Below are 15,750 nucleotides of genomic sequence, written 5' to 3'. Positions count from 1 at the left end.
TAGGATTATATGTAAAACGGACAGCTGCAGGACAGATTAGAGCTCTCGCTGTTCATTTAAAGAGCTTTGAATCTAATACTGAATTTGCATCTCTTTTTTCCTTGAGTAAATAAAACAGTCTGAATGACTATATGGATGTTTCATAAAAACTTGCTAAAAAAGGTGAATTTATTCTGAAAGTCATCCAATGATGTATTGGTGTTGTCACTATTAGCAAAACCAACACCCAAAGTAAACACCCAAAGGTGGGTTTAAACACATCAAAACACACAGACACATCTTGTTCAATCCAATTAAAGTCGAATGCATTTAGACGTTGATATTGTTTACATTCTCCATAAGAGCTGGGTCTGTACCTGATATATGTGATTTTCATAACACTTGTCTGGGCTTACAGCGACAGTTATAAAATATGATGTGGCACTTTAAATGCTACACAATTCTCGATTCATGTAAATTGTAATGAACAGCATTGAAAAAAATAGTATCATGACACCAAACTGTATTTTTGATATATAATCATTATTGAATAATTTATTGTTCAAAAATGACACCAGGCACAGACCCCGTGCATAAAGACAGACAACTTTATTTGAACCAAATTAACATATTAATCTAATGTACTATTGGCTACCAAATATGACATTAAACACTCATTTTTAGGTGCATTTTTACCCACATTGAAAGGTACAATAGGTAAGATTTTTGTGTTAAAACATTGTTACAATACCATTGTAAATCCCATCCTATCATTGAACAAGACTCACAGACATGTTGACTCACCCTCCGGCTGTGTTTATAGTCCTTACATTCAGGTTTTAAAATATACAGTTGACGGACCAACGCTCTGTACCAAAACATTGTACAGCTGTACAATAATTCAAGCTTATTGGTTGAACATTGGTTGTAATTGCCACAGCCAACAGGGTGGCGGGGGAGGGGGGTTTCAACTCACACAGAAGGGGGAGGGATAAACAGTGTTGTGATTTGAGGGTGTTTGTTGCCGCTTGACCCTTAGGAGTCTGAAATTACCAATTGTACCTTTAAGCAATATATTTTTTTATAGATTTATTTGTGGCGGCACGGATGGTGCAGTGAGTAGCACTGCCGCCTCTCAGCAAGGAGGTCCTGGGTTCGAATCCCCGTCGGCCGGGGCCTCTCTGTGTGGAGTTTGCATGTTCTCCCCGTGTCTGCGTGGGTTTCCTCCGGGTACTCCGGTTTCCTCCCACAGTCCAAAGACATGCAGATTAGGCTGATTAGGGAGTCTAAATTGCCCATAGGTATGAGTATGTGAGTGAATGGTGTGTGTGCCCTGCGATGGACTGGCGACCTGTCCAGGGTGTATTCCTGCCTTTCGCCCAATGTATGTTGGGATAGGCTCCAGCGACCCTGTTCAGGATACGCGGGTTCAGATAATGGATGGATGGATGGATTTATTTGTAAAGTCTATTTATTTATAAATATGTGAGTCTTCACAAACATTTAGCTAAATGTTTGAAGCATTTAACTAAATGTTTCATATATCTACTTAAATGTTTTATACATTTAGCTAGCTACATGTTTATTGCATTTAGCTAAATATGTAATTATCTTAATGACTCATACCCACTAAATAATTAAATGTTTAGCTGATATATAATTTTGGGATAGCACATTTAACATTTACACCTGTCATTTCAAAGAACTTTCCTCACTAAATATGAGGAAGAAACTGATATTTTGCTCAAATGTGAGAAAAAATGCACAGAAAAATGATAGCGCTTAATGCTGCATTTGTCATTCCATTATTTTTTCCCACTTTTTTAAACATAGTTTGTGCAGTTTTAATCCTTGTTGAACGTTGAATACAAAATAAACTAAAAAAACTACTTACACAACCCTCACAAGAGCAATTGATGTGGATGGGTTTTCAAAAGTGCTGCCAAATTGTACTCACAAGCAGTTCAGGCAATCAACTAAAAAGGTCCTTATAGATGCAATAGAAAAATTACTGAAATATGGAAAAAGATTACAAAAATAATTAAAAACTGATCAAGTTATTCAATTTGTTATTCAAGTTATTACAAATGATTATTATTGCCTTCAAAACATGAACAACTACAAAATGGAGACCAGTGGAGAGGCTACAGGACATATTAGATGTATGTCTCTTTCAGGAAGTTTTCCTCCAAGGAGAAGGGAGACCAAACACTGCAGCAGAGAAGATAATGGGTAATGGATAAGCCCAGACAACAAAAACCTGTGAAAAGAAAGTAACCAAGACAGTGATTAGTTAAATGTCACAGATAGCCTGCATGGAGTAGAAGGTTGTGGCCATTGTTTTTCACTGTAAAATTCTGACATGAAAGCAACAGTAACCAAGGGGGGCAAGACTTATTGGTAGATTAATTCAGGTCTAAGGGTCTGAAATGTCGAAACAGAAAATCCAATAGCTGACTAAAATGTAACTGTGGTGTTCCATTGAGTGTGATGTGTGATTGGTTAAAACATGTGAATGTAACACTAATGGTAATTAGAATCTGCGGCACCAAGCCCTCATGCTCCAAAATTAGTCAGGTGCCTATACAGACTCTTGTGGTACACCAGAGTGACCATGTGACCAACAGGAACCATAACAATCACATCAAAGGTAGCAAACAAAAACAAAACATCAGGCCCACAGTACTTACATCTACTGCTTGTCAGCCTTCCTGATGTCAGACTGCAAAACAGAGACAAAAAAAAGTACAAAATCAAAACAAATCACTGCAAATTCTCCTTTTTACATTCTTTCTTCACACAACATACGTACAGTGCATACAGAAAGTATTCACAGCGCTTCACTTTTCCCACATTTTGTTATGTTACAGCCTTATTCCAAAATGGAATAAATGCATTTTTTCCCTCCAAATTCTACACACAACACCCCATAATGACAACATGAAAGAAGTTTTTTAGAAATTTTTGCAAATGTATTAAAAATAAAAATCACATGTACATAAGTATTCACAGCCTTTGCAATGAAGCTCAAAATTGAGCTCAGGTGCATCCTGTTTCCACTGATAAACCTTGAGATGTTTCTACAACTTAATTGGAGTCCACCTGTGGTAAATTCAGTTGATTGGACATTTGGAATTGATTTTGATTTGGAAAGGCACACACCTGTCTATATAAGGTCCCACAGTTGACAATGCATGTTGGAGCACAAACCAAGCATGAAGTCAAAGGAATTGTCTGTAGACCGCCGAGAAAGGAGTGTCTCGAGGCACAAATCTGGGGAAGGGTACAGAAAAATTTCTGCTGCTTTGAAGGTCCCAATGAGCACAGTGGCCTCCATCATGCGTAAATGGAAGAAGTTCGGAACCACCAGGACTCTTCCTAGAGCTGGCCGCCAGTCTAAACTGAGCAATCGGGGGAGAAGGGCCTTAGTCAGGGAGGTGACCAAGAACCCGATGGTCACTCTGTCAGAGCTCCAGCGTTCCTCTGTGGAGAGAGGAGAACCTTCCAGAAGGACAACCATCTCTGCAGCAATCCACCAATCAGGCCTGTATGGTAGAGTGGCCAGACGGAAGCCACTCCTTAGTAAAAGGCACATGGCAGCCCGCCTGGAGTTTGCCAAAGGGCACCTGAAGGACTCTCAGACCATGAAAAACAAAATTATCTGGTCTGATGAGACAAAGATTGAACTCTTTGGCATGAATGCCAGGCGACATGTTTGGAGGAAACCAGGCACCGCTCATCACCTGGCCAATACCATCCCTACAGTGAAGCATGGTGGTGGCAGCATCATGCTGTGGGGATGTTTTTCAGCGGCAGGAACTGGGAGACTAGTCAGGATTGAGGGAAATATGAATGCAGCAATGTACAGAGACATCCTGGATGAAAACCTGCTCCAGAGCGCTCTTGACCTCGACGGTTCATCTTTCAGCAGGACAACGACCCTAAGCACACAGCCAAGATATCAAAGGAGTGGCTTCAGGACAACTCTGTGAATGTCCTTGAGTGTCCCAGCCAGAGCCCAGACTTGAATCCTGGAGAGATCTGAAAATGGCTGTGTACCGACACTCCCCATCCAACCTGATGGAGCTTGAGAGGTGCTGCAAAGAGGAATGGGCGAAACTGCCCAAAAATAGGTGTGCCAAGCTTGTGGCATCATATTCAAAAAGACTTGAGGCTGTAATTGCTGCCAAAGGTGCATCAACAAAGTTGTTTTTATTTTTTTATTTTTAATAAATTTGCAAAAATTTCAAAAAAACTTCTTTCATGTTGTCATTATGGGGTGTTGTGTGTAGAATTTGGAGGGAAAAAATGCATTTATTCCATTTTGGAATAAGGCTGTAACATAACAAAATGTGGGAAAAGTGAAGCGCTGTGAATACTTTCCGGATGCACTGTATGTGCCAAGTCTTTGAGAAAATCAACAGAAGGGAACTTAAGGGCACATTTAATCTTATTCAACATGAAGACTCATAAAAATATACTTTTTAGGAAAATATTACAAAACGCATCATCTGTATTTCCAGAATCCAGACTCACAGGATGTCCTTTGAGTGGCTTGCTGTAGAAATATGTCTCCAAGGGGAGACTCTTTCTTCTGTCCTCAGATCCGCTCACATCTACAGAGGTACAGGTCAAAAAAATCATGAAACTGCACTTAATGGTGGTATCGGATGGTTAAATAAATGTACCAAATCCCACCATTATGGCTCAAATCAAGTTCCCAGTTGCACATTAACTATCGGTAGAATTTGCATTTAGTAGAGCTCTTGAATTATTCCCAGGATACAAACAATTCAAATCAAAATAGACAATGAAAGTACAATAATGTTCTATTGCAGTACGAATAAAAACAAATAAAATGGGACAGTAAAAATGAATTAGGCGGTACAATTTTAGGAGTCAATTCAGTACCACCCCAGTGACAAGGGTTTTTACCTTTTTAGGCACTTTTTTTCTGAGTGTATTTACAGTGTCACAGTAAGTATCCAGATAAATAGTGTGTACTATAAACCTGAACTATGTAAGTCATCTGGAACATGCCAGCGAAGAGACTAAACAACAGCACTTATTGATATCAGCGCATTTAAATACAGTATACATTGCACATTACAGAAGGTATAGTCACAGCATGTACATTTATGCACTGAAGGAGGTCATTGTTGTATTCCAATAAAGCTTCCAATAAACATCCAGTTGTTCACTGAATTTGTAAGGTTTAATAAGATTTAGAGTATTTGTTTTTTTTATCCAGAGCAAACAACACAAACAGAAGTGAATGCTGCAGTAATACTGCAGAGGAAGGGGGATGAACGGTTTTAAGAGAGAGACTAGTGTAGAAAAGCTTCTGTCGACAACCTGTCAACTGCACTGACAAGCATTAGCTAATAAAGTTACTGTATACAGACAAAACAACAACACATACATTGGGCTCAACAAACAAAATAAATATCCAGTGGTACTATGGGTAAGAGCGATGTAAGTGCTGATGTAAGACATATATTTTCATGGATAAATACAGTGGGCTCCAGAGTTATTGGCACCCATGATGAATCTTCACAAATAGTACTGTAAACTAAAAAATAACACAGTTATTGACATAAGCTTTATTAAAATATAAATATTAATGGTTTATTTTTATAGTTTATTTTGCACAGTATTGTATGTAAAGTAGTGTGCTTTGTAAATGCTTCAATGGAATCCATCAAGTCTAAAAATATATTTCAATTTTATAGACAATATATACAATTTTTTAATGCTTTTTTTTTGTGCAGACATCCCTGGCAAAAATGACAGCCATGAGTCTTTTCCTCATTTGGAGCTATTATTTTATTTTTTTCCAGAATCATTGATCCTTGAGATATCCCCCTCTTTAGACCACTGGTTTTTCATGGGATTTAAGTCTGAAGACTGAGATGGCCATTGTAGAACATGGTTTTTGTTTTTACTTAACTATTTCTGTGTGGATTTTGATGCATGCTTGGAGTCATTGTCCTGCCGTACCACTAGCTGAGATTTGCTCAGAATGTCTCCATTTTCCACAGCTTTTTCCAGGAGATCATTCTCTTCTCCACTGCCTCCCATCTCATCCATTGCCCTTGCCTTGCCTGAGCGACAGCCTTTGTGCACCTTGCTGCCTCCTCCTGCTGGTGTATCTCCTACACGATGAGGCTGCGTCTCTGAGTAGCCTTGTTCCAGGCTAGTGTGCTGCCCCCAAGGCCAAGACCACTCCTCCCTTACTGCACTGGGCCCACAATGTCCTTGTGCTTGAGAGCTGCCTTTGCCTGCTTGTTTGCTTCTGATGGGGTCAATTTCCTCCCAGTAGCCAGAATGGGGGCAGCTTGGGCAACAAATGGATCGCTCGACTCTGTTAGCATCATCTCCAGTCTTACTTTGGCGTACTCGTACTCCTCTGAGATACTGCAAATGGGTAGCTCTAGGACTTTGCTCTAGAGCCCTCTGCTGCTGAGGCACCTGGGAAGACTAGGCCACTCCTTGCGTATGAGCTAATCATTCTCTCCAGCTTTTCCACCTTCGAGATGGAAGCTTCATATAGGGTTAGTGGCCACAGGAGGCATGGAAGGAGCTCAAATTGCATACACCAGAATTTCAACTTTCTAGGGAGTGTGGTTCTGTCGATGCTCTCCAGGCCACTGATGACATCTTTCCTGAGTTGATCTATTTGCTCTGAGTCTTTGCTGAAGGTTTATGCCTTCCTTCTCCTCCTCTATGGCCTTCCTCCATTTCTTCTTCAGCTGCCTCCTCTCTCTGACTAGACGATCTATGTCCTTCTGCCTCTTGGACTTAATGGGGATCGTTAGTGTAGTTTTCTTCCTCTCTACCACTCTCTACCAAACTGTTCCGCTCCATAGTTGTAGATTAATTCCCCCATTCTCTCCAACTTATTTGTGGTGGTGTCTCTGAGTGTCTCTAAGATGTTACAGAGGTCAACGTTGACCTTGTCTTTTCGCAGGCCACTTTATCAATGGATTTTGACCCTGGATCTTATTTTCTGCTGCAGGTCGCAATGGGCCGGGTTGCTCTCCTGTGCCTGGCTCTTCCTCCGCTGTGACAGGGTTGTTGATGTCCTGCAGACTTTGGTTTTTGTCCTGCTGCTGAACTTCAGTCGTCTGACTCGACCTGCTTCTCAGAAAGTAGCTTAAATAGTGCTCCTGGACTACTGGCAGCAAAACATCTCCAAAACATCAATGACTCACAGGCATATTTCAGTAGGTATGAGGTATGTATTCATTCCATTTTGCTGCCATACATGTTGATGTTGGGTATGGCCAAAACTTTCATTTTTTTAATTCATCAAAATTTTGGTCTCATTTGACCATAACACTCTCTTCCAGTCATAAGTCCAATAAGGTTTGGCAAACTCGAGAATTTGCTGGTATGGAAGTACCATTGTATGTTTTCTTTAGTCTTGGTGACCCAAAGACACAACCAATCTCTACAATTCTTAAACTGCGATCCCTGGGTTACTTATGGCCTCCCTCACCATCTTGCATCCGTGGGGATAATATACACTTGCGTCCTCTTCCTGGCAAGTTTGCAACCATTCCATATGTTCCACACCTTTTTATTATTGCCCTTACAGTGCAGTGTTATGTTTAACCATTAATGTATGTTTTTGCACCCATTATCCGACTTGTGATGGTCAATTACCATCTGTGTCTTCTGAATTGACAATGTTGATAAATATTGAGGTTGATTTTGCATGCTTGTTATCTAATTTTTAAACTTTAGTGAAATAGAAAGTGATGGAATGATACAATATAGTTCATTTAGACTGATATTAACTAAATTAAAGTAAAGTTGCATTGGTAATTCCACATAGTTTGATTTTATTTCCAATAATAGTTAGGGTTGCTTATCATTTTGGCACCTTTCTGAAAAAATGGGATTACTAAATTAAAAACATTGATAGCAAATCTATTGAAATAAAAGTATATGTCTTCCGCTTTAAATACAGGTAATTATTCACATTGTTTATTATATGCAGCCTTTTTTCTTAATGTTTATTAAGGGGGGCAATAATTCTGGAGCCCACTGTAGCTTCAGGGTTGGCTACAGGTCATATGTACAAGACATTTGTATCGCACAATTAAATTAATATCATCCAGGAAGTCCAGAAAGTGTGTGGATGAAAGGAGGGAAATTATTTATGTTCCCATTCCTTCTAACTGAACTATTACACTGGGCCAGCCAGCAGAGGACGGGCTCCTGCTACGTGAGTGTTTTTCGTCCCCATTTTTTTTTTTACTTTTTGGGGACCCAATATTTTATTTTGTATTTCCACAGTAAACAGTCCTTATGGCAGTGTCGCTGTAAAAAGCACAATACAAACAGTACACTGCAAGCTCCTTGGTACCACCAAGCCTCCTCAGACAGATTAGAGAACAGCAGGTTCAAACACAATTTCCCAAGGGAGACTTGGGAATGTATGTCACACTGCTAGTTAAGAAAATGCAAACAAAAGTCCCCCGGAGACTCAAAATCTCGAAAGACACATGAAAGGCAAAAGAAAAGAAAGTGAAGTCCTGAGAGAGACGTCTCAGAATTTTTCAAGGAGAACATTTTGAGGAAGGACTCACCTGGCGTATGATGAACAATGCTGATTTTATCTGTGAGAAAAAAAAAAAATTATATATGGGAAAAAAGCTGGCTAACTCTGCAATGCAGATCCCGTGGCTCTGATCTTTTAAAAGGACATCCAAAGTCACTTTCACATTAATACTCCCTCTTACAAGCAGAATGTTATATTCATATTCAGTGATCTATTCATCCATATTGCAGTTGGGGGAATTGAAAGACAAAAGAGTATGTGAAATTATGCATAGAAAACAGAGCAGGCACACTGATCTCTAAATTGTCTGGATGGTTCATCCATTCGTGTAGTGCCTGCTCCTAATGGCCAGTGGCTCTCTGCGACAGAACAACAGTCACTGGAAAGTCCTACTTTAGCACCTCAGGATGAGATTATTACCTGCCATACACTCTGTGAACAGCCGAAACCGCTGTCCATTCTAGCACTATTCTTTCTTGAAATGATGGAACCAGTTTTGTTTTAAAACATTGTTTGGTGGCATTATTTATTTATTTCTCTTTTTTCCTGTAGGCAGACAACATGAGCCCAACCACTACTAACCAGACACTTCATTTCTGCAAGAATCAATTGTCTAATTTCATTATGCCATCCAGGCCAGCAGGAAATGGTCCCCATTGATCACAGAGATTCCCATTGCATTACTGAAAGATTCATTGGTCAGATCTAAAACCCAAACACGTGACGGCTGAACGTGATTAAGATATAAAAGCCACATCACACACATTCTTATTTTGGTGCTGCAAAGAGAAGTACCATAGAGAGAAGTTCAGCATAGGAAGTGGGGCTCATTCCAGTTGCTTATTTTTCTCCTTTTTTCTTTTCCTTACTTCTTTTTCTACTCCTAGCTCCACCCATTTGGAGAGGCTACAAAAAAGCCCCCGTGAAGACGAAGAAATCAAGAAAACGTGAATTAGCAAATGGAATGTCCTTGCTCCTTCAAACGTCAGGTCAAACATGAGTTACACACATGGCAGACGGGTGGCAGATGAGGAGAGGTGGATCCACAGATCAATCATTTATATGTCTGACCTTCCAAAGAAATACCTACATAAAGGACGCGCTCATGTTTCCGTGAAGATTTGGAGTTCCTAACTTCGACTAGAAGCAATGTTTAACAGATTGAAATGCCCTTAAACATGGGTGACCTCAATTGATTTCCAGGTCAGGAGCAAGAAAAATAAAAAATAAGCAGTTGGAATGAGCCCCAGGTATTTTCTTATAGCTTGTGAACTTTACCATAGACGCTTTCATCGTCCTCTCTGTTGTTGATGATGCTCGCCCTCAGTTGGCGGAGTTTCTCCTACAAACAAGACCAGACCAGACTTACTTCATCTGAATTTTTGTCTTTTCATCCTTGACAACCCACCTCCAGGTCTTAAATGACAAGTGCGGTACACACTTGGCGTCTTCAGAGAGGCAGTCAGAACACAGCTCTGTAACTTTACGTAGATGAGAAGATGAGATGAGAAGCATAGATGAGAAGTATGGCTCCCTGTGAATGGTGAGCTGAATGTGGTCTGAGGGCCCAGACATCAAGGATAGAGGGATCAAGGGGAGGTGTGGGAGTGATTGAGACTGAAGGGGAGCGGAGGAGAGTAAGACTGCAAGTTCGGAACAGAACCAGAGGGGTAGAACAGGGTGTAAAATAAGCAGTACAGGGGATACAGAACTGCTGACATACAGTAAGTGGGGTGTGAGCAGACAGAGGCACTTCTGCCAAAGCAAAAAATCAAATAAAACATAAATAAAATGTGACTGAACGTGGTTAAGGGGGTATCATTGAAAATTTTGACGTTTTTCATTTCATGTAAAGCTATAAGATCAGAGCTACAAAATGAGGTACCACTTGTTGGGATCTGTTTTGTAGATATGGCTTGTTAAATTATGTGTGTCTGACAGTAGTGGTTTTGAGAAATCAGCCTTCAAAGTTAGATGAGAGATTGTCACAGATTCTCTCCTAGTTGTAAAAACTGGCCCATCCGCCACTGTTCTAAAGAGGTCAGAGGGCTTACTGTGAATGAGAAATGAGAACATAACACAATTCAAGTCTAAGGGGGTGGTGGGGGTGGTAGGACAATGCAGCATTGGACAGAAAGAAGAATAGGGAAAAGGTTTAAGGTTTAACTGAACCTCTTCTACGTGATTAGCTGATTGAATATTTGCATTAAAGAGCTGGTGTACAGGTGTGCCTAATGTCTACATGTGTAATGCCTCTGTGATGAAAAGCTGTCCGTGTGTTACCTGCTGTATGGAGTCCAGGCCCTTCTGGACCCGCTGCCAGTCGCTGAAGCGCTCCAGGGCTTCGTCCATGGACAGCGAGCCCAGCTTCACCTGCTCCTGAAGCTGGATGAGCTCCTGCAGACCAGGCGGCTGGTCGGGCGCCATCGTGTCGTACACGGAGGAAACAGTGCTGGGGCTGCGGGCTAGAGGCCACATTCCAACACCTGTTACTGCCGCCATTTTTAAATGTCTGTAATGCCTTGTTACACTCGTACAGCTGGCTGACTTATGGGCAGACATCGGCTCAGGCGGTAAGAGTAGTCGTCTGGCAGTCGGAGGGTTGCCGACTCGATCCCACCCTGGGTGTATCGAAGTGTCCCTGAGCAAGGCACCTAACCCCCAAATGCTCCTGACAAGCTGGTTGGTGCCTTGCATGGCAGCCAATCGCCGTTGGTGTGTGAATGGGTGAATGAGAAGCATCAATTGTATAGCACTTTGGATAAAGGTGTTATAGAAATGCCATCCATTTACCATGTCATTGTTTTGGATTCAAATACTTTTCTGTGCTCAGTTCATTGTGCCTTGTGCAATTGAGCCAACCAAGAGGACCAGAGGGTCTGTACTTTTTCAGAGTACCAGACAACCTCAGTAAAGCACAGAAATGTATTTGAATCCAAAACAATTGCATATTTGACCCAGGTTTGCTTATGGGATATTACCAATGATACTGATACTACCGCATTCAAAATCATAATTTCTTCATAGTGATATCACAAGTAACCAAAATAGGAAAATACAAAATATTTTCTTCAGCCTGTTTTATTTTTTTGTGATTTTAAACAAATGTTTTTTGTCCCATTTCAGAATGATTTGGCAAATATTAGTGTTCTGGGGCTGGTTGTACCAACTGGACGTACTCCTTCTCAGACTAAAAAAATACACCTGTTGCGCCAACTGGGCTGAGCACTACATATTCAATATTGAACACTATGTGGTTGGCTACGACCAACTTAACAGTTCAGACCAGCTTTTGCAACTGGCCCCTGGAGGCATTGTTATGCAAGAAACATGGCAATTCAGGTTGAACCATTCAGTGGTGTCAGTTTAGCTTAATAATTGTATTATTTCCCTGATAATACATTTGGAAGAATGTCGTATACATATTTATATTGTGACTTAATGAGCACTTTAAATGTAAGAAGAAAGGACAGATTGGTTATTTTGTTCTGCTCCCTCCTAATTGAACTTCTCCTGGACTTGGCCAAGCAAGACAAAAAGTTTCGAGAGCTTTTATGCGCATGACACAGACCAGTGCCAATAAGTAGCTTTCTTTTTTTAAATGGAATGGAATTAAGAATTTAACAGTTTGTCTCTTCTGACTACTCACAGTATATACATTGTTAAAGCACAAACTCTAACAAAAAAGCTCTCCTTATTTCTTTTCTTTTCTTTTTTTTTTAAACCATTCTTGCTTAGTATTTTGCTTGTTGCAAATTTCTCATGCAAACTACTATAAATTAATTCTCATTCAACAGAAGGTGGGATCATGCAGAAGTTAGTATGCCCTGGTATGTAAATGCATGAACAACCTCTCTGGGATTAAATACTGACATACTGTAAAACATGATCAGATTTCCACAGCTGGGGGTTTGTGCCACGCACTCACTAATAACCAGTGGCTCAAACGAAATGTCAACCTGTGGGAGTGTGCCAGTGTTTACATGCTAATTTGGGATGTTGGGAGCAATTAAGATGAATAATGAAATGTTTTTGCTGACCTTGTTTAGGAGACAGAAAATCCAACATGTCGGACTCTCCTTGAGATATCTTTTTCTGGAAGACTGTGGAAAGAAAAACAATTACTGTGGGCCAACTGTTCATTTGGATTCAACCCAGAATAACAACAATTACTCTGGATTTTATAAATAAATATTATGGATTTTATAAATAAAAATGAACCAAACCAAAATCTGAAATCAATCCAAAAAACTACTGTACTACTAAAATGTAGGAACTACTGTAAAAAAACATATAGTTCCTACATTTTACACCAGATGGAGCTATAAACCAAAGTACTGGCTGTAACACAAGCCCTCCTTGGCCACATTCATTCATCCCCCTAAATTAAAGGAATAGGTTTTCAGAATAAAAGTCAAAATTCGGTAATCAGGAGCTGATGATCTTTGAAGAAACCCAACGGCAAAATGACCACTTTCAAAAAATATATGGGCTGATATTAAAGATAAACATAATCATAATAGGCCGTCAATGGGGAAAGGAGAATAATGGATACGCTCAATACCGCTATCGATTGAACGGTAAGTACTTTAAACGATAGGCATCACGGTTTCGCTGACCATGGCACTATTCCACATCGAGCAGGCATCAGAAATGACAAATCTTTCTTATGCTGTTCATCTCATTTCCTCCTCGTTCGCGTTTTAAGTGTCGGCAGGTCTCTTTCCAAAACTACCAGCTCGTATTCCAAGAGCAAGGTATTAGTAGGCCTTGTGGTTTTTAAGTAAAGTCATTTTCTAGAAGCATTTTTGTGGGGAGAGTGCATTTCACCTCATCTGTTCAGTGTATTGCAAAGCCTCTTTCTGACCCATCTTTCTGTTTAAAGTGGACGTGAAACTCCACCATTATGCGGTTGAAAGAGCCTCTGTATTTTTGCGTTGAAAAATTCCCCCCGCCCGCAGCCTCCCGTGTATGTATGAGAGCGCTCTGTTGTTTCATGTCAGGGCCCATAACTGATGGAAAACGCGTGTAATGGATGATGCAAGCTGACTTGGCCACGGACGGCCGTTGATTCGCTGCAGATGTGGAGACGAGACTTTGGCTTCTGTTTTCGGAGCGACAATAGTGCGCGAGTGGAGAGAAGCGAACCTTGCGTTCCCGCCTGGAGCGGATGATTCCGATGCCGTGTGCCGAGATGCGGGCCACGATTCCCGCTAGCGGCTGCTAACCGGGATGGCCCCCATGGGTGGGTGCGTGTGTGTGCGTGTGGTGGGTGCGTGTGTGCGTGTGTTTGTGTGTGTGTGTGTGTGTGCATGTATGCTTCTGAATGCGTGCAGGTGGGTGCATGTGAGTGGGTGTGTGTGAGTGTTTGTGCTGGCAGGTGGGTGTGTACCTGTATGTGTGTGTGTTTGGGTGGATGGGTGTGTGTGTGTGTGTGTGTGTAGTTTCTGCATGTGGTGGGTGCGTGAGTGTGTGTGTTGGTATGTGCATGTGGTGGGTGTGTGTGTGTATGCTTCTGCATGCGTGCAGGTGGGTGTGTGTGTGTTTGTGTGTGCTTGCAGGTGGGTGTGTACTGTATGTGTGTGTGTGTGTTCGGGTGGATGGGCACGTGTGTGTGTGTTATGCCTCTGCATGCATGCAGGTGGGTGCGTATGAGTGGGTGCGTGTGTGTGCGTATGTGTATGTGCTTGCAGGTGGGTGCGTACTGTATGTAAGTGGTGGTGGGGGGGAATTTAACTCTCCCTACTCACTATCCAGTGGTATGCAGGAGGATGTCTAAAGCTGTATGCCTACACTGATGCATTAGAAAACTGAAGTACAGCAATACTGTAAGTCAGCCCTGTGATAATGTGGGAGGGCAGCGAGAGAGAGAAAGAGTGTGAGAGAGAGAAGGATGGGAGCATTGGATGATTGTATGGCTGGTGGGCGAGGTTGTGGGATTGGGGGGGGGGCTGCTGGTCTGAAGTATGAACCGTCATCTTAAAGGGCCAGCGCACGCACGGACCTAAGGGCAATCGTCATTAGGGAGAGAAAAAATGGCAAAAGTTTTTGATTTTTAAGAACAGTCCTTCTGACTTGCTGCCAACTCCTTAATAAATGAAAGCAGCAGCCTCTTGGCAGCAGATAACTGAAACCATCCCTGAAAAGCCCAAACTACTCACAAGTCATTTTTGCCAGAAAACAAACGATCCAAAATCAGGACATAACCCTGTATTCCCCCACACACTGATTTAAAGACGGTGAAAGAGATGATGTAATTCTGAGAACTGAAAAGGCATCTTGTGAAAGAAGATAAGCCATAGGGACCTGGGGGTTTGAATCTGTTATGTCTGTTATGGTGTTGTAGGTCTACACTGGCTAATGAATCACCAGGGAGTAAATCTATGGAATAAATTGGTTTGGATAGTGTTGCAGATAATTCCTGTCAAAAATCTACTGCAGACTAAGTCCCCCTCTCCCACATCGTTCAGTCCAATTCAAATAAACTTTTTTTTTCCCAAAACAGTCTATCGGCATCTGGTCACTTCAGAACCTTCATCCTCAGGCCTCCACAGGGATGTAATCCCTTGTTTTTCTGGCACGTCTTATCTTGTCATTCTAATATAGTTCTCAACTCACATACAACTGTGAAAGTCAATCTCAAAAAGTCAGAACTGGGTCATGTTAATGTGCTTTGTCTATTAAGACAGACAATAAATTCAATACAATTCACATCAACTTACCAGTTGCTAGAAATCTAAACTGTAGTCAAAACTACGTAAATATAATCACTATGATTAACTGCTTACAATGAATCTCAAATGTGATTCTATTCTAAGTGAGATGGGAGATATGCAAATTGGGGAAGAAAAATAATGGCAGGTATGTTCGGGAGCATAAAATAAACTGGTAATAGTAATTGAAAAATCAGGGTTGATCATGGTAAATACCCTGTTTGGGAACAGAATATTGGAAATATTCTGCTTGAATCAACTTGTGATAAATGTGCATGGTGGAAAAGGGAAATAATGTTAATAGTAAGATACTGTAGTTACAAGTGGTTCAATTTCTATCTCGGTAAATAACTTGTCTGAGAATTACCCTAATCCTCAGGTTTGTATTCAGTGCATGTTTCTCAAGGTAATGTATTTAATAGGAATGTATGGGTCTATTTAAAAGCTTTACTCATTATAAAACAGAAAAAAAAACTGACAAAATGATTT

At 41.0% G+C, this 15,750-nt stretch overlaps 1 protein-coding gene across 1 annotated transcript in view; it reads right to left on the bottom strand.

The window, feature by feature from the left end:
* Positions 1 to 562: 562 nt before the first annotated feature.
* Positions 563 to 15,750, bottom strand: part of LOC133134451 (uncharacterized) — a 71,460-nt gene continuing 56,272 nt past the window's right edge. The window contains exons 14-20 of the mRNA XM_061250648.1: positions 12,589 to 12,651; positions 10,832 to 11,013; positions 9,827 to 9,890; positions 8,577 to 8,606; positions 4,516 to 4,595; positions 2,670 to 2,701; positions 563 to 2,239 (exon numbers count right to left, since the gene is read on the bottom strand). Coding sequence (XP_061106632.1) covers positions 2,672 to 2,701; positions 4,516 to 4,595; positions 8,577 to 8,606; positions 9,827 to 9,890; positions 10,832 to 11,013; positions 12,589 to 12,651 — 449 coding nt within the window. The 3' untranslated portion in view covers positions 563 to 2,239; positions 2,670 to 2,671. The remainder of the gene's footprint in view (positions 2,240 to 2,669; positions 2,702 to 4,515; positions 4,596 to 8,576; positions 8,607 to 9,826; positions 9,891 to 10,831; positions 11,014 to 12,588; positions 12,652 to 15,750) is intronic.

This window comes from Conger conger, chromosome 8 (genome assembly GCF_963514075.1).
Source record: "Conger conger chromosome 8, fConCon1.1, whole genome shotgun sequence".
In the NCBI taxonomy this organism is placed as follows: Eukaryota; Metazoa; Chordata; class Actinopteri; order Anguilliformes; family Congridae; genus Conger; species Conger conger.
This window is presented reverse-complemented; position numbering and strand designations above follow the sequence as displayed.